Raw genomic sequence first — 23,255 nt, 5'->3', positions numbered from 1 at the left:
GTACAAGTAATCTCACTAATAAATGTAAAAGTCCAGGTAAGTCCTTGAGCTGCAGGTATCAGGTGGATGTTCCCGGCATGTCTGAGGCCAGCTCTCTTGCTCAACAGCCTGGAAGAGCCTACGGGAGCTTTGCACTGAAAGAGTAGAACTGATCTGTTAATAACATGGTACAGACAGAAGTGGGGGCAGGGGGAAAGTTGAGCCATGGAATGGTAAATTCTGCTCTTGGAGATGCATGTGTGCAGTGTGACTGTCAGAACAAATCGCCCATGCCCCCCAGAGGTTCGTGGAGCCTGTGCAGGTGCCAAGGGAGGACCTGGGATTAGCTGGGGGAGGACCCGGGGGAGGTTGTGGCAATCCCAGTAACATTGGTGCTGATCTCTGCAGGTCTGAGCGAGGAGAGGAACAGCAGGAACAGCAACCTGAGCTGTCCCCGGCATGCCAAGGGGAGGCTGCACATCCTCCAGACTGTGCACCAACTGCATCAGCTTTCCTGCGGGCCATCCATGCATATCCTGGCCAGAGCCAGCACCAGAGCCATCCCTGTACGCTCAGCTGCCCCTGCCAGCACCAGCCCCACAGGGACGGCTCACCCAGAGACCACCCTGGTGGGATCCTGCAGCACCGAGAAATTTATTCCTTCTCTTCATTTCTGTATAAAATGTGTCAGAGGGCTTAATCTGTCATCACCTCCCCCTGTGATATACTTGGTGGCTCTGCTAAGCACAGACAGGGAGATTTACATCTTATCTAACAGGAGTGTAAGATTTATAGATAGCTCCTGTTTAAGAACCCATCATGCCAGAAAGACGCCTTTGTGCCGGTAACTTGATCAGTCACTGTGCTGTAAGTTGACATCTAATTAAGCCTCCCTGGGGACCATGAGGTCCAGAGCAGCTCTTCAGGAGGAGAAAATCCACATCCGAGTGCCATGGTGCCCTCTTGCCCCAACAGCTCATCTTCATTCTTGTACTTGAGTAAACGCTGATAACGTGCCACAGATAAATCTCAAGTACTGCTTCGAAAGAGCTGCTGGAATTACCTGCAATGGAACAAGGCTTAACTGGAGGCAATTCCAGCCACTGCTCTATAACACAGCAATCTTCTTTCTTGCAGACTCTTCTCAGAGTGCTGCTGAGAGCCAAGGACCTTTCCAGACATGTCGAGATGCACCTGGAACCAGTGCCCAATAACTCACGCAGCCAGTGCACAGAGGACAATAGCTGCCTCCTAAGGCACAGGTGAATCAACAAGTGCTGAACAGCTAACCCTACTGCCAAAGGACCCGGACCAAACTGGGCAGTTCAACCCTCTCTGGAAGACTGGTCATGCCTCAAAGTTTGGATCACAAATACGGAGGGGGAAGAACACCCAGCAGGGAGGAGAGCTGCATGGGGTGCAGAGGATGTACTGTTGGTGCTTGCAGGCAGCCCGAGCTCTGTGCTCCAGGGCAAAGGGAACAGAAAAGCAGGATGGACCCAAAGGCCAGGAAGGAGGGGACCCTGAGTCCCCTCGTGAGGACCTTTGATGCCCATAGAGATGCCACTGAATGCATCACCCACCTTTTTTTTTTTTTTTTTTTTTTTAATATACCATTTGCAATAGTATTGGCAGTGGATTTTGATTGGGACTGAAGTGGAGAGGCAGCAGTTACTGCATGTTGGCCAACCTGCAGGTTAGAGATCATGCCTTCAAAAAGTCTGCTCTTCTGTCTGGTCTAAAACTCACTGAACCCTGCAGAAACACTCCTGCTGCCTTCAGCACACTTACCACTGGCCTGAAGGAAAGCCCAAGGGGTTTGTCTGTCCTTCAGGAGCATCCTCACAGTGTTCACAAGGCCTCCTTCCACGCAGCGTCAGGTCTCATCCCTCTGGATCTGAGCAGCACCCACCACAGCAGCTTCCCTGTGGCATGGAACCGATGATCGCTGTCTAACAGCGTTTGATTTCTTGGCACCCTCCTTCCAGAGACTTCGTGCTCCTCAGTAACTTCACAATACAGGCGAGCTGCCCTAGCACCTGCTGCTCAATATTTCACCCTGCTGGGTCGATGGCCAATGTAATCAGGTCTATGGGGAAACAATAAAAAATGGTATACAAAACAAAGCACCCCCTCCCAGCGCACCCTCCTGGTTTTCAGCCCTCTGCCAATTTCTGCCTCCATCAGCCCTGGTTACACAGATATATAAAGCAAGAACACATCCTTGTGTGGCCACAGCCAGACACAGACAGAACTAGAACAATGGGGAGACCGGGCAGAAAAGGTAAAGATGCATTTACAAAATGAACAGATTGATGTGGGCATTGCTTGTACTTTGGTGTGTCTCTGCGAGCATCAGTCCTGATCAGAAGTCCTCCCTCTGCAAGGACTGATATAGATGTGCATGTTGTTAAACTTGGGTTTAACAGGTTAAACTTACTGAATAACTTGTTTTCTTAATGCTGTAAGAGTATCACAAAGATGATAAGCAATTCTAGAATGTTTTTCAGAGGTAGGTGACTCTATTACCTCTGTATCTGATTTTACCCTCCTGCATACCTTCAATTCATTCCTGAGCTAATTTTAACTCCTGTTTATTTTGTTTTGTATCAGTTGTAGGCCATTACAAGATATTTAATAGGCATAATGGTGGTGCTGCAAGCACCACTCTAGCTTACACACTTGCAGGAGATTTTCAAGGCTGAGCCTTTTTTTCAGCACTATTAAATGCCCAGGTGCTCCATGAGAGCTATGCGTCATTATTTTACAAAAGCTGCAAAGCCCAGGAGCACAAACACAATGCAGGAGCTGAAACCATGGCTCCCAAGCATGGTCCCACACCCAGGCAGGGCCCCACTGTGCTGACCAGGCATCGCGGGTGCCCTCCTCCTGCAGGCAGTGCTGTGGCCCCGCTCTGCGCCCTGGGCACCCTCCTGAGCCTCCTGGTCCCTGTGGAGGCCACCAGGTCTCCCGACTGCGGGGGCATCCTCACCCCGTCAGGACTGAGCTACCGTAAGTACACAGCCTGTACCTCCCCGTGCCTCGCCACCCAGGCAGAGGCATCCTCTCGTAAACTTACGCCGTGAATCAGCTCATTTTCATCATCCCCTTCCTACAGCTAGTAACAGTGGGGTCTAGGAAGAGGTGGATGTGTGGCACCAGGACAGATTTCAGTCTGTCCGCCCCTGTGCATGAGATCACGGGCTCAGGGGCTTCTAATAACTCTGCCCTATTTCAGTTGCTGAAGTTTCAAGACCATACGCAGAGGTGGTCCTCAGGCAGGACCTGATGGACCTGGACCTGACCCTTGGCTCCCCAAAAGCCAGCAGGTGAGTCCACGGCTCTGCCTCACCTGGGCTTTGCAACCACTCCTCTGGGTCCTGGTGGAGCTCCTGGAGCACTGTGAGCACCAACACAAAAAGCAAAAACCCTCCTGGGAATCGACCTGGATGTCTTAAATATCCATTTAGAAGCAAGCTCCCCGCTCCTCCTTTGGGGTCTGATGGCAGTAGCCCCGGTGCCACCCTCGGGGCATGGATTTGTCTCCGCAGGGCGCAGACCCCACGGACAATTGGTGTTTCTTTGCAGGAGCAGCCAGGGCTCACACCTCAGCCTGCACTGGGCTCCTAACACCCGCTTTTCCTCTCGAGCAGGGACCAAATCAGCTCTGTCCAAGTGGTCGACCTGTCACTGTCGCTTGTCCCAGAGGCCGGGCTGCGGCTGGGCATCGAGGTGGACCTGGGCATCACCCCCCCGGAGTGAGTAGTGCCTGCCTGCGGGGCTGGGGCAGTGGCATGGGGCAATGACCCTCCAACCTGTGCTGTTCCCTCGTGCAGTGCAGCGCCCAGGCTGGCGAGGCTGTCCATCCTGGCTGACCTCCACATAGACCTGAGCCCCGACGGCGACCTGCAGCTGATAACCTCCTACTGCAGACCCACTGTGGAGGTGCAGAGCGCCGAGGAGGTGGGAAGGTCAGCCCGTGGGTTTTTTTGGCACGGGATCTGGGTGAATGGGGGAACAAAACTGAGTGACAAGTATTTTTGTGCATAAAGGTGATAGAACCAAGATCTGATCACTGGCATAAAAGCTTACAAATGTCAGTGCAAATCCTTTCGCTTCAGGACACAAACTTTGTTCTGCTTACAGCCCTGTTTTTTTTTTGTTGTTGTTGTTCATTTGTTTGTTTTTTGTTTGGTTGTTTCTTTTTCTTTCCCCCCACAATGTTAAGAGTTTTTCCTCTCATAAAGGAGCAAATGTTCCTAAAGAGTATAGCAGAAAAGTTTTAATTCAAGTCCAGTGGCAGGTCTTTAGCATTTTAGGATTCTGAACTGCAGTCACAGCTTAATAGATGATGGAAAACGATGATAATGTCTCCAGATACTTTCTGGGTCAAATCAAAAGACACTAACATCCCCCTGGCTGAGCTGGTGCTGCCTAACTTCCTCTGCTCTGTTGTTTTCATCCAGCAAGTCCTCTAGTTCCGACCTGGACAAGGAGATTAATGCTGATAAGGTAAGATAATGTCCATACAGACACGAGACAGCAGAAGACAAATTGGCATGGTTCTGTAAGAATTAGAGCACTCAGGTGAACCTGGCGCTTACAAAACCCACCTGGTTGTGCCAGGCATCCCCACAGCCCTCCAGACGGGATGAGGATTGCATCCTCTGTCTGCGATCCCCCATCTGACAGCTCACAGCCAGCCGATGGGGACGTGCAGGCTGCAGCAGATGCCAGCAGCCCCCGCACTCATCTCCCTCCTCTCACGCTTTGCTCTTATCCCACAGATTTGCTTGGAAGTCTCCAAACTGCTCCTTTTGCCTAACGAGCAGCTGATGTCTCTGACAGGTGGGCAGCTCGGCTCTCAGGCTCGTTAGGGTTTAGGGGCTCCTGCTGGAGCTGTGCAGGCTGGGCCCTGCAGCAGTGGCTGCTCCGTGGCTGTGGGTTTTGTCTGCTGGGAAATGCGCTCCCTGTGCCCCGCTGCGGGGAGCAGGCGATGGCAGCTGGATGGGGGCTGCTCCATGGTGGGACAGGGCAGGGCCCAGCCTCTCCCCTCCTCTGTCAGGTGTGCCAGAAACCTTGGGGATGGCAGGGCGATAAAACACGAGAAATTAATCCTTCTGCTCTTCCCCTCCTCACCTGCCACCTGGGGGAAATCCAGCCTGCTCACAGGCACAGTCTCCTGTCGCTGCTCCCCTCTGTTCTCTGAGTGCCCCTCTGCTCACTTTGCAGCCCAGTTCCCCATCACCCCCCGTTGCCAGATCCAGTACCTGCCACTGGCTGCCCCCGTGATCTCCGAGGAGGGAATCACCATGTCCTTGCAAGTAAGCACCACAGCCTGCCCATGCCCAGCTCCTGCCCATGCACTTGTCTGCCTGCCACTTCTCTGTCCTGGATGAGCAGCTACTGAGTGCCTGCAGGATGAGGTGGACACCCCAAGCACCCCGACCCCTTTTCTGTCCCCTGCAGACAACGTTCCAGGTGGCAGGGATGGCAGTGCCCCTGCCAGTCAGCCCCGTGCCGTTCAGCATGCCCGAGCTGGTGAGCTCCAGCCCTTCCCACCTCACCTTGGCTTTGTCTGAGCACTTCTACACCAGCCTCTTCTTCGCCCTGGAAAGGGCTGGAGCCTTCAACATGACCATTCTGGTGAGTATAGCAAGCAAGCGAGGAGGGAATAATAAAATGGACAGTGATGGCTGGACCCCTGCTCCATGAAGCCGTAAGGGAGCTGTGCTCCCTGAAAGAAATGAGAGCATCTCTGAGAGCCCATGGAACTGCACTGTAACACCCCCAGCCTCTTACCTTGACCTTGCAGGCAAAATTCTGCTGGTCAAATGGTGCATGGGAAATTTACCATCAGAACTAGCCAAAACACGGCTTCTGGCACATGCTGGTGTGTAGGGAAGGCCACCTGCATTTGGCAGCTGTGCAGCACACAGCAGCGGCTGTGCCAGACCCCAGATTGCAGCTCCTGGGGCCACCAGCCAGCTGATGCTCTGTGCTTTGTCCTCCAGAGTCCACTGACCACCGCCACCATGGCACAGAAGATCACCCAGGTACGTGGCTGCTTCCAGCACCCGGTTGGCACAGCCCCTGCTGCGGGGGCTGCCGGGCTGCAAACGCCTGCCTGCGGCAGGTCGGCTCCCTGTACCACGAGGACCTGCCCGTGATGCTGAGGGCTGAGCTCAGAAGCTCTCCTCGGGTGGAGCTGGAGGAAGGCCAAGCAGCCCTGAAGCTCTTCCTCACCATCCACGTCGGGGCAGGCTCACCAGAATTCCAGAGCTTCCTGAGCGTGAGTGCGGTGAGTGAGCACTGCAGGACGGGGCCACCTCCGCTGCTCCCCTCAACTGCTGCAGAGGGCACAGGTCTCTGCTGCAGAGAGCAGGGTGCAAGGAGCATGTCATGGGGGCACTGCACAGATGGCTTCATCACCTCTCAATGTTCAGAGCTGAAATGGGACAGTTTGCTCGCTCTGATCCTGCCCTCCCTGTTCTCCTCACAGGACGTGACTGCAGGACTGCTCCTCAGCGTCACCGACACGCGGATGATGATCTCCGCAGCAGCGATCGAGTAACGAGTCCAGCTGTGCTCTGCAGCCTTGTGGGGGACACAGTTCAGTCATTGCATGGGATGGGAGAGGCAAATAGCCTGAGGAATTTCTTACCTCAGATGGCTTGGTCACTGTGGAGGTCGCTCTAGCCCAAGGGAAATGGCAAGGCTCCAGCAGCAGGACCAGAAAGAAAAATGCTGCCCATCTCCCTGAGCACCCCGTGTCCCTGCCTACAGCGAGCCCTCACCACAGGTCCTGGGGCCAGGACACCCCCAGCTCCCTGCTGCTGTGCATGGGGGCAGAGACAGTGCCCACTGCCCCCTGCTCCCTGCCACGCGCCCAGCTTGGGGAGCTGCTGGAGCCCTGGGCACAGCCCTGGCTTTCAGAAAACCTGCAAGCCCCTGCTTATCACCAAGCATGGTCCCCAAGGAAAACCCTGCTCAGTGACCCAGCCAAAGGGCTGCTGAGCAAATCTCATGCTGCTCTTTGTTTTGCAGAGATGCTGAGCTCAGCCTGGCTGCCTCCGACGTGGGCCCGGTGCCGGTAGGTGCTCCCAGCACCCCGAAGTGACGGAGCACAGCTGGGCTCCTGCCTGCACCGTGCTGAGCACAGCAGCCCTTGCTTTAGTGCTGTCCCCTAAAGCCTGGCCATCCCCAGACAGCTTGCACCACCCCGAGCTCATGCCACAAAATCCACAGCCAGGCCATCAGCAGGGCAGCACACGCTCGTGGTGCTCATCGTGCTCATGGTGCTCACTGCACCCCACAGGGGCTGGGAGAGGGGCAGCACGCCAGGACCCCAGTGCTGCAGGTCCTGGCCTCTCTCCACCCCTTTAGAGCCAGGCCATAAAGAAGCCGACCCTGTGGCTTTCTCCTTTGCAGGCTGCATTGCTGGAAGAGCTGTTCCTGGGCACTGTTCGCGAGGAGGTGCCGGTCTGGATGAACGGTGAGAAGTGGGGACACCCCCCAGGCACCACCAGGCACAAAGTGTCTCAGCTGGGAACCTTCCCTCCTCTTTCTCCTTTCCCCGTTTCTCTTCCTAGCGGTGCTGAGTGAAGGCGTACACCTGCCACACGTATCCACCTTCACCTACACCGATGTCAGCGTCATGATTCACAAGGTAAGAAATCACGACATGCAAGTTTCTCCCCGAAACAAGACATTTAAGTTGCTCCCTGCTACATTTGATTTAAAGGGTACCTGGGAGTGACGCTTACCTCCTGGCACTAAAATAAATCTGAGCCTGCTTCTCCTGTCCTGCTAACCCACAGAACTGAGCTTCATTGCTTTACATAGGCATCCCTCTCTAGCCATGCTAACACAAGCAAAAAATGCTCGTTAGAAGGATCAGGGGCAGGCTGCAGGGAGTGCTGGGTGCAGCACTGAGGTCTCCCCCACCTGTGTCTAGGATTACGTCTTGCTCCTGTGCAACCTCAAGCTGCAGGCAAGACACGGTGAGCAGGGGGCCATGGCCTGAACCCGGTGTGCCGTTAGCTTCACCTGGAGGAAAACGGGCAAAGCCACCCCACTGACTCTGAAAGGATGTGTCGTGTTTTCTCACTGCATGAAATGTTTAAAAATCTTCTTTCTTTACTGAAACAACATTTTCTCAAGTGTAGGATAATAATGGCGTTTTGCTAGTGGCTTTCTCTTCCAGTCTATTTTTTTGTTGCACAAGGAGGATGGATTGTAACAATGTTCCATGCTTTAATTAAACATTTCTCTTTAATATTGCATTTTCCTGTGTGACTATTGACTTTTTTTTCCCCTCAATGACTTGTACTGAAAGATAGATGAATTTCATCTTGCTGAGTACCAGTACAGATGTCCAGACCTTACATTTAACTAAGGGAGCATCAAAATCTCACTAATTTATAAGGACGTGAGGCAGCCCTGAGCCTCTCAGCTGCAGAACACTATCGCCCCTACCCACAAGAGAGATTTCATGGCTTTTCCTCCATTTCCAGCGTTACTATGGGAACAAAACAGCTGGTGAGTTTTCACTCGGCCAGAAAGAAGGAAAAAAAATCACATCTGCACAAAGGTTTCTAATATTAGACTTGAAGCCAGTCACATTTTTGAAAACATGCCTCTGACAAAGCTGGTTGCAGAGCGGGCGGATGAAGCATGGCCACACAGCAGCGTGCCCGTCGGGGTCCAGCACTACGGCAGTGCCGGCTTTTGCCCACTGCCCACGGGGCCCAAGCATGCCCAAAGGGGGAAAATCTGGCACAGCCTCAGCACCCAAAGCAGCTGCATGTGGGGACCGAGCTCCTGCAGCAAGCTGAGAGTGGGCTGGGGGTCCCCTGCAGGCACCACGGGCAGCTTCCTGGCTTCTGCTGCTGCTCTTGCAGCGCACTCGGAGGGCAATGCTGCACTTAACACCCAGCCCGTGAAGCTGTATTAATTACACATGCATCTGCTTTCATATGCAACTACCGTCCCCATCATTTCTAGCCTTTGGAGCTGCTGAAAAGCACTTGAAAACCTCATATTTCAGAGACTTAGAAATAGGAAAGGAAACAAAACAAGCCAGGCTGATTTATTGAAGGGAGTAAAAAAAAAAAAAAAATTTTTTTAAATGAAGGTTTATATGCCCGTCCTGGGGACCTGACTAATGATTTTAACGCCCGAAGTTGGCAATAGCAGGAACAGTTCCTAATAAAAGTTTGCTGGTAGAGCTGCAACCATTAGTCTTTGACTAATATATCTTAACCCAGTTTCCCAAGAGGAATATGCTACAGCAGTAAAAGAATTTATTTGTTTGGCAGCAGAGGTTCTGGCCGGGGGATTTACTGCACTGCTCTGGCCGTGGTGGCTGGGGCAGGGGAGCTGCAGCCCCGCTCCTGGCCGCGCACGTCCCACCTGCAGCAGCAGGCTCAGCCCCAGACCTGGGTCGTGCTGGGGGTCGGGGAGTAGCATCTGATCAATAAGTAACCCAGCCAGGAGCAGCCACTGAAAATCCAAGAGTGTTTTTCCCATGAGTTTTGGGAAAATTTGGGAAATTTTCAAGCCAAAACCCGAAATACCAGTCATCAGAGAGGAGCTCAGTCCCCCAGCAGGAGGCAGGAGAGGTGCTCTCCCCGAGAAGCAGCAGAAACAAGAACCGCCTTCCGAGCACTAGAAGTCAGAATGTTTATTACTAAAAGAATCAGTGACAAATGTATCCTGAGCTCCTGCTCAGCACTTCATCCGCTTCTGCACGTGGATGGTGACTTTTAAGTAGAGAGCCACATGCAACAAGTTCACTTTTCCATTACACTGAGAACAACTTTCCCACAGAACAAATTTTCAAGGAATTTAACAATTCAACTGCAGCTTCACATGCAATTGGTACAACTGCGACCTCTAAGTCACGTTAATTTCTCTAAATAAATATTTTTACACAGAGCTGCCTATCTGGTTTTGGCTTATGCAAGTATCTTAATACTCACACGAGCCAGTTAAACATAAAGTGCCTTAAATGTTACCAAGAATCTCAAAGCACGTTTAGAAAAGGAAAAAAGATAATGTCAGTCTCGAAGCTTCATCCTCGCTGGTCCTTCTCCCTCTTTCTGCCCAAGGCTACAATCAGAAAGAGCTCTCCACGCCCTCTCCTCTCCAGCTCACACAAGGATCACCAGCAGGCCCTGGAGAAGTGCAAGAAGCGACACGCTTACATTATTTCCTGACCTCGAGGGATGCTGGCGCACAGCAGCTTGTCAGCAGCACAGTGAATTGAAAACTCCTGCAAAACTTCTCGAGTTACACTTGTAACAGGGAGTACTCAGCATCCTTTGGAAAGTGCCAGAGAACATGTGAGTTGCTCTGGGATGTCACCAGGATGCACCAAGCTGGAATTTGGTGCAACCCAAGGCACTTTGAATGGCGCTGCTCCAAAGGGCTTGCCAAACCCAGTGCTCCACGTCAGAGCTGCTCACACAGAGCTCTCCAGAAGGGACAGACAGCCCGGACAGGGGAACCAGGATCTACCCAGAGAGGCTGGACACAGCTCATGTTGTTCCCAGGTTAGTAGCACCCCTGGGCACGAAGCACTCAGCAGCATTTTCTGTCCTGAAGGAGGTCAGACCAAACAAACCTTTCTGCCCCCACAGTGTGCCTTTGCACACAGGCACACTGCTGGCAGGTTCCCATTGCAGGAGCCACATGCCACAAACAACCCCAGTGAACTGCACCAGTGCCCGCCAGAGGAAAGAGCCATTGCAGGCACTCACCACCAGTATCTGAATATCCACTTTTATCAGCGGAATGCCCAGCACGTTCGGCAGAGGGATCCCGACGCCCAGACAGCCTGCGGAGACAGACAGAGCCTTACCAGGCACCTGGCCAGGGGCACAGCACTGCTCTGGGCAGCACTGGGCAATGTTTTGCTGCTGATCTTCACCAGCAATGCCTGCCGGGGCCCTTAGGACCAGAGCGGGGCTGGGTGCAGGTAGAAGCAGGCTGGGAGGTTTAACCACAGCTCCAGCCTGGGGACTGCAGACCTGCAGCCACACCAGCTCTGCTCCACAGCTTTCCCACATGGACACCACCCCTCTCCCCATCCCCAGAACTTAGCCAAAGCACTCCCGGATTTACAGCTGGCCCATTTGCCTTACCATTGATAAGAGGCAGCAACGTTTCCACCAGCAGCTGATTGCAGTGGGGCTTCAGGCTCGAGATCTGAAGCAAAGAGGGGCAGCACCGTGAGCAGCGCACGCGGCAGCAGCACGCACAGCTCAGCTCACGAAGGCAGCCAGGCCTCGGGATGGGAAATCACTTCCCACTAACACAGCAAGAGAACGTACAGGCCCTCTTTTCATTAAAACAATTTACTTTTCTTCCTCAATTCGTAGTTGGTGCCTCACTTAGGAAACCTTCTACAGGTAAAACTGCTGGAGCTCAGTGTAAGCTTTGCCCAGGCAGAGGTAAATAAATGGAGATTTCAGACTACATTTGCCTTAGTAGAAGAGACAGAAGGCAATAAAATAAAATAAAATAAAATAAAATAAAATAAAATAAAATAAAATAAAATAAAATAAAATAAAATAAAATAAAATAAAATAAAATAAAATAAAATAAAAATAATAAAATGAGAGAAGACTTGCTACAACCTCCAGAACTACAGCTAACAGCTTAGGCCCATGGCAGCTGGGACACGGCGGCATCGCGCCTCTCTCCCTCCCTCCCCAGTGCTGCATCCACGTGGGAAGCAGCAGGCTGGTAAGAGAGACTTACGTCACTGATGCCAACGTCAGAGGACTCCAAGGAAAGGGAAGTGCTGTGGAAGCAGAAAGCAAACAGCACATCAGACAGCAGGTCACCGGCCAGAGCTCGCGGACCCCAGACCCCTGCCCAGAGCCCCGCAATCTCTGGCGCAGCATTACCCTGCCCATGGGCAAGTGACCCCTATGAGCATCGTCAGGGCATTCCTAAAGAGATTACAGTGTTCTCGCTTAAAAAACAGGCACTTACTTGTAAGAGAGCAAAAGAAAATAACAAAATAAAAGCAGTAAATCAACATTAAAATCTTAACCTAATTTTCTTTTCCCTGAATGAAGCAGCACTGCAAGAGGGCACACACTACCTCCTGGCTTCTCCTTCTCTCTCCTGTGCTCAGGCAGTTGTTCACCTCAGAGGAGGAGCCAGCTCCTGTTTAGCTGAGAGCAGAGCTTCTAGAAAAAGCATCCAGTCCAAATTTAAAGATCATGAGCTCTGGAGAATTTGCTGGAGTTCCTAATCTATCATTTTGATCACAAAGCTATCTCCATAGCTAAAACCTGTGCTTTATTTCCACTTTGAATTTCTCTATTCTGCTTCCATTGAATCTTGTTATATCTTTGTCTATTGAATTAAAAGCCTGTGATGCATTTCTATTCTCTGTATCACTGCATACAAGCTATGCCAATGTTGCTTCTAAATCTAACTCTTTGACAAGGTAAATGGCTTGAATTCTTCAAACCTCTTGCTATAAGAAATGCTTTCCAGTCTTTAATCATACCTTGACTGGCATTAATGATAGCACTTTCCTTCACTCCTTTATCACTCATGTCCAACATCAGGCACTTGGAAGTGCTGCCCAGGACCAAAGTCAAACTGACAGTCTCACGGTTTTTCAGGCTACATCACTTCTCCTTGTGATAAAACGGCCACAGACTTTTCCTCCAGTCTCCTCAAACTCTCCCACTGCTGCAAAGTTTTCTGAGAGCCAGCACTGCACATCTCTTGCCATCAGCCAGGAATCAAATTCTCAGATTTGGGAAATCCAGGGCACATAGACATTGGAAAACTCCTCGAGTCAGTGGCTCCTGAGCTAACTTTGCCATGGAGAGACTTTCACAGGGCTGCACTGCCTGCCTTTATCAGACGTGGTTGTGCCACACTCCCATCACATCTGCCCTTGGTGTGCCCCAGCAGGACACACTGGTACCACTGGTACATCCCCGGGACCCGAAACCCTTCCACCATCTGGCACCTTCCTTCCCACCCCCAAGGACAGACAGAGCTTGGCAGCAGGGCCAAAAGCCCTGGGCTGGGCACCACAGCCAGCAATGCCACCAGCCTCCTGCACGGCCACGGTGGGGACAGGCTACCTGCCCAGGGACAAGGCCAGCATCAGGCTGCTCCCAGAGATCGACACGTGGACGTTCAGGCCGAGGTCCTGCAAGCAGACAGCGAGAAGATCAGCCCATGGACACGGCTGTGCATCTCACCAGCCCCAGCTCGTCACACGCCACTTACAGCCTTCAGGAGCAGCAGGCTGAGGATGGATCCATCCAGGCGCTTAATGAACACCTGGATCATCACCGAGAGCTCGACAGTGGCTTTGTTGTTCTCCAAGAGGATGAGTGGCTTCCCGAACAACTCTATCCTGATGCTCAGAGGAGAGTTCACGGAGCAGATGGAGCACTGTGGGGAGGGGGCACATGGAGGTGGCTGCCCAGCACCAAGCTGTGCTGCAGAGCACCAGCTCCTTCCCCCAGCTCCATGCATGCTCTGTGCCACCAGGATGAGGAGCAAAGGACCTGAGGCAGCACCCTGGCACACCCAGGTGCATCGTGTAGGTGGCCTCAGACCCAGCAAGGCTTACACAAGCACTCACACCAACCAAAGTCACTCACCCCAGAGGGAAAGAGGGTCAGGACAGCATCTTGCAGCTGCTTGGCACCTGAGAACTGTGGGAAGAGAAGCACACACAGCCCAGGTGGGCGCCAGTGGGTTCCAGCACTGCCCACCCCTCTGCCCCATGCCCCTGCTCCCTGATGGTTTGTTCATGTTCCTGGGGACAGTCCCAAGCCCCCAGCCCCTCACTGGCCCCCAGTTGCACACACACCTACGCTACAGCAGCACCCACTGCCCACAGCCCCCTCCAGCCCTCCCCAGCTCCCAGGCACTGCCAGTCCCTCGTGCAGGTGACACAACCAGCAGCAGGAGGAGATGCAGCCTGGAGGCTTTCAGCATCTCTCCATGTGCAGATCCCCAACATTTCCCCGTGGAAGCACAAATGGGAGGTACAGAAAACATGTGCACCCAGAGAATTGCATTGCCTGTATGAAGCCCAGTGCCAGCAGAGCCTCACACCCTGCTCGGGCACACGCAGCTGCTCCCCAAGCAGAGCCAAGGGCGGGTGGGCACACATCACCAGCCCCTTCCCCTGGTGTGAACATGGCACTGCAGCACTCACGGCTTCTGGCGTGCAGGTGAACGTCTGTGGCTGGACCTGGATCAGGAGGGACAGGATGGCGTTGAGAAAGCTCTGGCGCAGCCCCAGGACCAGCAGCCTGTCCAGCAGCGGGGGCAAGGCGGAGGCGGACGAGTCGTGGGGGATGATGCTGCCTCCCACCTGCTGCACCGCACCCTGCAGAGGTGGCACCAATGTTAAACACTGACCTGGTCCTCCAGAGCCCCGCAGCCTGCCCAGACCCTCAGGAAGGAGACTGCAGCTTTGGGCAGGCTGAAACAGACACCCCCTGTCAGCAGCTGCTGGAGATCATCGCGCACAGAGCCATTCTCTCAATGTTTAATACATGAAAGGAGCTGATGAAGCCCAGAGTGCATAACTGAGACCCCTGGTAATGAGCACAAAGTGTCCATGTCGCAGCTCGCTGCTCCATTTCATCCTTCCGATCTCCGACCACGAGCCGTGCAGCACAGGCACTGCCAGCAGTACGGTCACAGCACTGCATTCCCCCAGCGCTCAGCCAAGCGAGAGCCATCACTCCGACTGCAAGAAGCTCGCACCAGCACCACTGTTTGCTGAGGAGACCAACTCTGACCATCCCTGAGGGAGCAAGACTAACCCCAGTGCTGTGTCTGTACTAAAGCAAGAAAGGAGCACTGCTGTCATACCAACTGGAGCGTTTGTTATTCAGCCCTTGCTGTTCCTTACCGCGTATGTGCCAGGTGTTCCTCACTAGCATTTATTTAAGCTCTCCTGTTTGAAAGCACTCTTTGGTTTGGGGGTCTTTTTCCAGTGAGACAGCAGTAAAAACTACATCCATTAGCTTGGCTTAGCATTCATCCACCATAACGACTACACAGCAAAGGCAAAAAGCAGAAGCACCCAGTCTGCAAATGGCTGCAAACCACAGACACACGGGCAGAACTGGGGAGGTTTGCCAAGAGAGCAAAAGAGGGCTCCAAGAGAAGCACACAGTCACTTAGTGATGGGTTTGCCTAACATTTAGCCAGCACTCCCAGAACAAGTCACTAGCCCAGCTCTTCCATCTGGCTGTGCAGAAGGATGACAGCAGCTCCCACAGGCTCTGGGCGTGCGGTGCTGGAAGACCCCGCGCTGCAACCACACCTGCAGGGTCTTGTTACTGAACATCAACTTACATCTAAATCCAGCCCGAGGAACAAGCCAGATGTAAACGGGAGGCTGGCCAACTGGTAGTGAATCGTTCCCACCGTGCCGACCGGGATCACCGCTTCAAGGAGAAAAGGATCATTAAACACCAGGAGAGAAGCAGCACCAGGAACCCCTCCCGACCCCCGGGTCCCAAGCAGAGCTCACCCCCACAAGCAGTAAAAACACTGCTACTACAATGGGCAAAACATGCCCAGATTCAGCTTTGTGGGGCCTGAGTTTAGAAAATAGACAAAAAAGCACACCAAAGATAGTAAGGTAAATCACGCCTGCAGTGGGCAGCTTGATCTTCCCCAGTGCATCAGGAACAGCAGGGGAACACACGTGTCCCCGGCCATAGCACACAGGACACAAGGAAGCCACAGCTCCACAGGGAACATACCGTTGAGCGTGCCCAAGAACTGGATGTTCACCAGGTTGACGATAATATCGATTACCGGACACAGCTGCAACAGAAAGCAGGAATGGGACAGCTCAGGGCTCAGCCAGCCTCCTGCAGGCAGCCCTCCTGCACGGACCCCCGGGCTTTAAGCTGCGCCCCAGGGAAGCTGTGCTGTGTGGCCATGAGGTGGCAGCTGGGGCGTCAAGAAGGACTCAGGGGGTGGAGAAGCCCTGGAGCTGCGTTGCCCCACCAAGCAGATTGCTTCGACCTGGGGAACGTGGCAGGCATTGCCCTGCAGGCAGAAGCATGCCAGGAGCAGCAGGCTGCCCGCAGCACACGGCGGTGACGTGGGAATGCAGCACAGAGATGCTGCAGCTCACTATGGCTTAACATGTTGTTCTTGGTATTTCTGCATTTCAGCTGTGAAAGGATGGCAGTCTTCAGGCTTACCAAACCAGGCAGAGTTGCTGTCAGCTGGTTCAGCACTATGTCATTTACTGATAGGGACAGTAATCTGGAAAGGGGAAAAAAAAAGAGAGAGAGAGAGAGAATGAATGAGAGGGGAGAATTGAGCTAACTTGTGAGAAGTGAAGGCTTCAGCACTTGGGGTGTGCAGAAAACATTGTAAGAAAGTGAGTTTCTCACAATGTATCCTGAGCTTGGTTGTCTCCCTCTGGCATTTAAATCAGTGTTGTAGTTAAGGGAAGGTGGAGTTATTGTGAAATATTTCTGTGTTGGTTATGGGAAACAAACAATTTACATGTGGAATAACAAGAGGAGAAAACTGCTGTGAAACATTTCAACACTGCTGCTAAATAGAACACTCTGGGTTACATGCTGCCTGCAGGCAGTGCAGACATTTAGTGTGATAATCAATATATTTCTGGACTACTGAGTTAGAACACGCAGCCACACGCTCTGCAAGCTGCAGACAGCAGGATTCATAATGCATCACACTGCTATGCCTGAGTTCTGCCCACAGACACACCTGACGAACTGCCATGAAGTCAACTGCACGTGCACAGGCTCACCCTTGCTCCACAGGAGCTCACTTCCAGTACACCATCACTTTAATCCTGCTAAAACCTAAAAAATGAACGCCGGAGTGGGTGGTTTGTGCTCCCATTACACAACTGCTGCACAACCAGCTGCCGCACTGATTGAAATGTAATGCATAATGCAAAAAATAATGATGCAAAAATTAATTAGGAGAAATTCACTGAACCTCAAAAGTGAGTAATCCAAAACCAACTAAAGAAAATATTTTCCAACGACCAATTTAAATGGTGCATTCATCAGTACAGGAAGTAAGCAAATTCCTTCTGCCAAGAATTTAATGAGACTGAGCAGGAGATGGGGCATTTGCCTGCACTTACACATACCCGCAGAGGTCAGCCCAAAGGCCCACATGGCCAACTTCTTTCTGTGATGGCAGAAAAGGCAGAGTATAAAAGCAAGACAAGCAAATGGTGCTGCTCTCCTGGAACACTCTGCCTGCCCGGTTTTTCCTCTCTCTTCAATGTCAGTTCACTAGTTAGGTCTAAAGAAAGTGCATTGGAAGAGATTCTACGCCTCATACTTCAGATCTTAACATTTCCAGGGGCAAACAGGGCATATCAACCCTCATTTTCCAACAACCAATTTTCTTTGTATGTTCCGTTGAAGCGACTGGCTTTGGCAATGGGAAAGAAATTCCTTCCCTGAGGACTGGCTCTGTCAGCTCAGCGCTGGCTGTGTCCTGGCAGACTGTCCAGATCACTGGATAAAGAGCAGGGCTGTACAGGCAGTGGAAAACATAAATCCACAGGCACTTACCCAGAAAGGAGCTTGATCTTTACAGCACCAAGAATGCAGAAGCAGTCATCAATGATGACCTGGACTGCGCCCAATTCGAAATTTGTGCATTTAATGTTTGCAGTAATGGTCACATCCACTGAGATATCAATTAGTTCTGAGAGAAGGCCAACCAAGCTGAAAAAAAGTAGATGAGAGGCTGAGAGATGAAATCTGTTCAGCTAACAAGAGAAACTCAGCAAAGCCAGCAGCAACAAGCTGCACCTCCATCTCCTGCGATTCATTACAAAGGCCACAAGCCATCCCTTGGTGCCTGTTCCGCTCTGTGCCTTTATTATAGGTAAGAAACCCCTAGGAATCCATAAAGGATGCAGAATGGCGAGCACCGGGAAGCCTGTGGGCAGGTTTTTCCCACCACCACCCCAAGCAGCGCTCTCACCAGTTGCCGCTGAGATCAAGCCTTGCAGCGATGGCCAGCTGGACCCCGATCCCAGGCAGCAGCGCCACTGACAGCTTGGGGAGCCGGACCCGGACAAGGTGCAGTCTGCAAACAACAGCAAAAGTGGTCACAAAGTTTAAAAAGTCCTGTAATAGCTGGGCAGCTGCATGGTGAGCAACCCCAGTGCCCACATCACCATGGGCACCTCCAGCCAGAGGCACCAGGATCAGCTGGCTTCTCTTGCTTCTCCCGCACGAGACACAGTGTGCAGCTGAGGCTTAAGAGGGCAGCCTAGACTCAGACTGGGATGGAAGGCAGCTTTAGACAGAGATCAAGTTTTCCTCCCTGGGGTGCCCTCCTTCCTCCCTAAGTGCTGTCAAGCACCTCGGATATCAACAGCAGCATCCGAAACATCATCCTGCATCTGGCTGCACAGACTGCACTGCACTTCACCACCCACTTTCACGTGACACAGAAAACTCCTGTTGTGCCAGAATTTCAGCATCAAAATAAACTGAGGATAGCAGCTTGGGCCAGTCATGCCAGCCACGGCTCTCAGTTTTTGCTGCTTCGTTGCGGCTGGTCAAGGCGTACTCGCGGAGAAGCCCTGTCTCTCCACTTACCCTGTGATGCTGGTGGGAGAGTTCAGCAGACCCCCATCACCCATGATGTTTGGGAGCACAAGGCCCTGCAGGTGCTTCTGGAGAAGCCCGTTCTGAATTACGGCATCCGAGAGCACTGGAAAACATCTCTGCATGAGGGCTGGCACCTGGGGCAACAACCTCTCACCGCTCATCCAGCTCCATCTTGACAAATACAGCACATAACACCCCACCTCTCCCCAAAAAATGACCCTCATTAAGTCATTACCAGTGTCAATGCAGTCAAATCACATTGGGAAGACATTTTATAAGACAGACTAAAGCAGAACTGCCTTTAGTGGATTAACCTGGAGAGGTAGCAATACGGAGCACTCCTGACTTTAAGACCGCAGGACGGCTGTGCACCAGCAGCAGTGACTGCTGCTGCACGCAGCAGGAGCCCTGCTCCAACCACTTGTTGCCCATTTCTAAAGGGTGCTGGTTTGGTTTGTCTTTGTAACAGAAGCAACATGAAACTATCTGCCTTTTTTTGCTGGGGCACTGCAATTATTAAGAAGGTTGCTAAGCTTCACAGCAGTTATTTGACAAATATGCTCTGATGAGAAATGAGAAACTAAAACAAAGAGAGGAAAGAATCCAGAATCCTAAAATTCGGCATGGCCATTTGGTGCAGAAACATGTCCCAGTTCTGGAGAGGGAAGATTTCCCTACACCGCGAACCCAGTGACGGCTGTCAGAGGCTCTAGCAAAGCCTGCCACTATAAAATAATGATGAAGACAGTCGAGAGGTTTTAAGAAATGTTAAGGCCCCACACAGCTTTCAAAGCAAGCATGACCCACGTTGTTCTGATTACCTTTCTGCATTGCCACTGGGCTGACGGCGCAGGACAAACCGGACAAGACTCCCCAGGACGGTGAGAGCAGGCCACAGAAAAAGACAATTCCAAAAAGCTTCAACAACTTCATCTCCGGAGAGTCTCCTACTGGCACAGGAGGCAGCAGAGCAAATAGTGAGGAAGAAGCCCCCAAGAAGCAACCCAAGATCTTTACGAGGGTAAGGACCAAGCGGGAGCTCCCTCCTCGACAGGAACCTGCCCGAGCTCACACGTGGGCAGATTTCCAGTGGGATCAACAAAAGCCCTTCATTTGCCCCTGTGACTTGCCCCAAATACTCTGCGCACTCACACAAGGAGCCAAACTGTTCTTCCTGGTAGCTCCCTGCTCCGCTGCGCAAGCAGTAATTATTCCTGCACCCGTTAGATGAAGTTGCACGCTCTTTGGTAGGATCTTTGCCAATGGAAGCAACTGAGGATTAGTCCTGTTCCTTCTAACTTTCAAAAGCAACAAACCAAAGCTGAAGTGATAAAAATAACTATAAAATTGCAATTTAATAATGACAGGACAGAGTGATGCAAATGATTAGCAGCCTGGTGCTCAGCAAAGTCCTCAGCAGAGCTGGGTGACAGTGATGGCCCCACAAGCATGTGCCCCCCACGCCCCGCATCCCCCACTACCTGCACCCACCACCAGGAGCAGGAGCTGTGCTTGGTCAGCCCCAGCTCTCCTTGCAGCCGAGGCTCCTCCGGTCTTCCTCTTTTTTCCTGCAAGTGCAGTGGATGCAGCCGCCCTTATATAAAATTTGCAGCCTCCCAGACACACCTTCTCCTCATGGCCTTTGCATCTCGTGAGCAAGCACCCCTCTAACTCTTGCTCTTTGCAAGCAACACCCAGCTGCCACCTCTGTTGATTAATACCCAACCACGTCACTCCTGACTTCACCAGCGGCTGCTTCCATTCTTGGCCCAGGTCACTTTTTTGGGAGCTGTTTTTTTTCCCCCAGTCTGTCTTAAAAAGGATGCCTGGTAATGGTGGCCCCAGTGGGATCACCATGCTTTGAGGAAACATTTTAGGAAGTCGTGAGAATTACGGAATTGCCGGGTTTGGCGGAGTGCTGCTTGGGGCCGTTGGGCCAGGCAGGGCTGGGAGCTGCTGCTGCTGCTGCGTGGCTTTGGGGAGGCTGACGGTGGGACAAAATCTGCTCCTCCCAGTCCCCAATTTGCTGCAGGATTTATAATGCTCATTCCCATTTCAAATGCAACATTAGACAAAGATTTTCTCCCCAAAAAGTAACTTGGAGAAACCTGATAAACATTGGCTTTGTTAAGACCAAGCTTCAAATTGATTTCAATTGCTTCTGTAAAGAGTGACATGAATTGGCTGTAAAAAAAAAATAAAGTTGTATTGAAATGTATAAAGCCAAAAATAAATATCATTTTGAACAAGTAACGCTTATGCTAGCTGAAGGAGCTGAGAGCAGCAGCAACGTGCATTTCAAAGCAAAGCTTCGGCCTGAGGGAGGTGGGCCTGGGCCGGGCGCTGCGGGAGTTTCCATTGTGCAGGCCCAGGCAGATCTTATCGGGGCGCTTTGTTCGGCTTGGCTCTGCTCAGCTGTGCGCAGCAGGCACAACCAGACACGGCCCAGGCAGCGAGGGGCTGCGGGACGGCCCGGGCACGGCAGAACAAAGGCGGCAGATAGCATCGCCTGGCACAGACGGGAGGCGAGCGGCCTGGGCTCGCGCACGAGGCTGGCGCAGGAACAGACGCGTGCCGACGTTACGGCCAACTCTGCTGCCTGCCGTAACGTGCTTCCACTGCCTGGGACAAAAATCGGTGCTTCTGTGGGTTTTGTTCCCTTTTGAAGAGCCTCGTTCAGGCTTCCAAGGCGGGGTGGTCACCGCAAACACCCCGAGTGAATTGTGCATGAGGCTGCGGCGGTGCTGGCATGCAGGTGCTGAGCAGGGCCCATCTGAATGGCTCCACCACATGGCTGCGTGTGCCGTGGGCACCCGAACCACTGCACATGTGTGTTGTGACCGCGTGCACAAACCAGGTAATCTGCAGTTATTGCTACAGCAAGAGGCAGACATCTGCCATCCTGTCTGACACACACACATTGTGGCACCAGCAGCAAGCACAAGCTGTAAGTGAAGCAGTACGTTTTATAGCAGCCGCTGATATTCCTTCTTGCTGTGCAAGTTTTTCTTGTTCAGTCACATCCCTTGCTTCTCTCTCACTTACCTATATTTCATTCTTTCCTTGCAGCAGTGATTTAGATATCACTTACAGGAAGGCTAAGTTCAGATTTGCAGCGACAAGGGAATATATATTAAAATGAAGCATTGCAAGAAATGCTAAAAGAGATTATCACAACACAAATGTTGGGTAACTTATGGAAAATCTAACATCCAAAATGGAAAGATGGGCAGCCTCCGGCATTCAGGTCTGCCCCGAGTGTACAGCTCAGAGGCAGCAGCTTAAACAGCAGCAGGTACTTCAGCAGAGTGATATTAAACTAATATTTTTTATTAAATGTGATTAAATTTGCTGATATTGTTTTCTCTAGCATTAAGAGTCACAGATGCTTAAGGAGAAATTGAGAGAACTGCAAACATGTCTCAAAATAAAAACGTTGAGCAACATTAAAAAGAAAAAAAAAAAAAAAATTTCCACCACAGTTTGAAAAACACTACCACATTTTTACGACAAAGTGGTATTTTTGATGCATTCTAGAGGTTTACAGGCTACAGGAACACAAACTTTCTTTATTGTTATGTGGTGAATAAAAAGAAAGAGTGACCTCAGCCCATAAAACTCCTTTAACAGGCAAATAGAAAGTCCTTATTAAGAATACACATAAAATGAGTCCTCTCTCTTGAGGTGAAAAAACAAAATCTGGTAACAAGAGTTACACCCCATGACAGAGCTGCCTTGAACAAATGTTCAACCTGTTCTCTTGCAGGGACACTTCCCAGTGAGCGGCTGCTTCCAAATGGATGCTCTGAGCATTAATGAAATCGCTCAGTTCAAAGGTCAATGGAAAATAACTTCTCTGATGTCAACAAAATAAAGCAGCCAGCTAAAGAGAACAGCGCTGCAGAAAGGAAGAAAGCACTAAGGTAGGAAAATGACACAGCAAACAAACTGAATTAGGCTGCTAGAACAAAGTCTGGGAAAGGAATAGGGAAAAAAAAAAAAAAAAAAAAAAAAGTTTTAAATGCTGACTGCACTCAGGCTGTGAATTTCCAGCCTGGTTTCAGAATCGCTGAAGTTCACCTATATGAATCATTCTCCCCACCTTTCACTTTTACGGGGGAATACAGCAGTGATGGCAATCCTGCAGGATTTGCACTGCAGCAGGCCCACCACCTTGGCCAGTGCAACGGTCAGTGGCAGTTCAGTCCAGAAACCAGGAAATGAACTCATGCAGAAATGTTATTTGATGCTTTATTCACTCTGCCTCATTGCAAGCAGCCTTGCGCAGTGGATTTTTTTTTTTCCCCAATCCTATTTATGAAATTGCTCAGAGGAACAGCAGGAGACAACCTCTCCGTGAGCTCCCCAATGCGGTGTAATGCACAGGATTACTCTAACCAGAACAGCTGCGTTAGTGAAACATTCTGGATGACAGGACGTCTTCTGTCTTTTTAAACTCATCTGTTTTCTTGCTTGGTTTGAGATGAATTGATCCTCCTAAAGGCAGGCTCAAAAGCTAATTTCTAGCAATGAGATCTGGCAGAACAGGAACTGAAAACTCCTGGAAAGGAGCAGGAGAGACCTTGTAAGAGCAGAGGGGATCGGGCACCTCCAGTCAGGGGATGGGAC

The 23,255-nt window shown here is 51.5% G+C and overlaps 2 protein-coding genes across 2 annotated transcripts; one reads left to right on the top strand and one right to left on the bottom strand.

The window, feature by feature from the left end:
• Positions 1-269: 269 nt before the first annotated feature.
• LOC311215309 (protein TENP-like) lies at positions 270-7,721 on the top strand (the record flags this gene model as incomplete). Its single annotated transcript, XM_084296407.1, is given in 19 exon segments — positions 270-282; positions 388-545; positions 1,117-1,241; positions 1,968-1,984; positions 2,875-2,991; positions 3,218-3,308; positions 3,633-3,737; positions 3,816-3,950; positions 4,446-4,491; positions 4,767-4,827; positions 5,212-5,303; positions 5,449-5,625; positions 5,994-6,035; positions 6,116-6,280; positions 6,482-6,549; positions 7,027-7,072; positions 7,411-7,474; positions 7,572-7,657; positions 7,659-7,721. Coding segments are annotated over 19 exon segments (1,671 nt in total).
• A 2,412-nt stretch (positions 7,722-10,133) lies between these two features.
• On the bottom strand, positions 10,134-19,559 carry LOC311215453 (BPI fold-containing family B member 4-like; the record flags this gene model as incomplete). The annotated part of the gene is made up of 15 exons (XM_084296601.1): positions 10,134-10,157; positions 10,743-10,819; positions 11,127-11,190; positions 11,746-11,788; positions 13,101-13,168; positions 13,249-13,416; positions 13,629-13,682; positions 14,192-14,365; positions 15,346-15,437; positions 15,759-15,822; positions 16,209-16,272; positions 17,574-17,729; positions 17,992-18,096; positions 18,615-18,729; positions 19,448-19,559. The coding sequence occupies 15 exons, from the start codon at positions 19,557-19,559 to the stop codon at positions 10,134-10,136; spliced, it is 1,380 nt and encodes a 459-aa protein (XP_084152727.1).
• Between the last annotated feature and the right edge of the window lie 3,696 nt (positions 19,560-23,255).

This window comes from Netta rufina (assembly GCF_964035555.1).
Source record: "Netta rufina genome assembly, chromosome: 16".
Taxonomy (NCBI): domain Eukaryota; kingdom Metazoa; phylum Chordata; class Aves; order Anseriformes; family Anatidae; genus Netta; species Netta rufina.
Note: the sequence above shows the minus strand (reverse complement) of the source record. Positions and strands in the feature narration are given on the sequence as shown.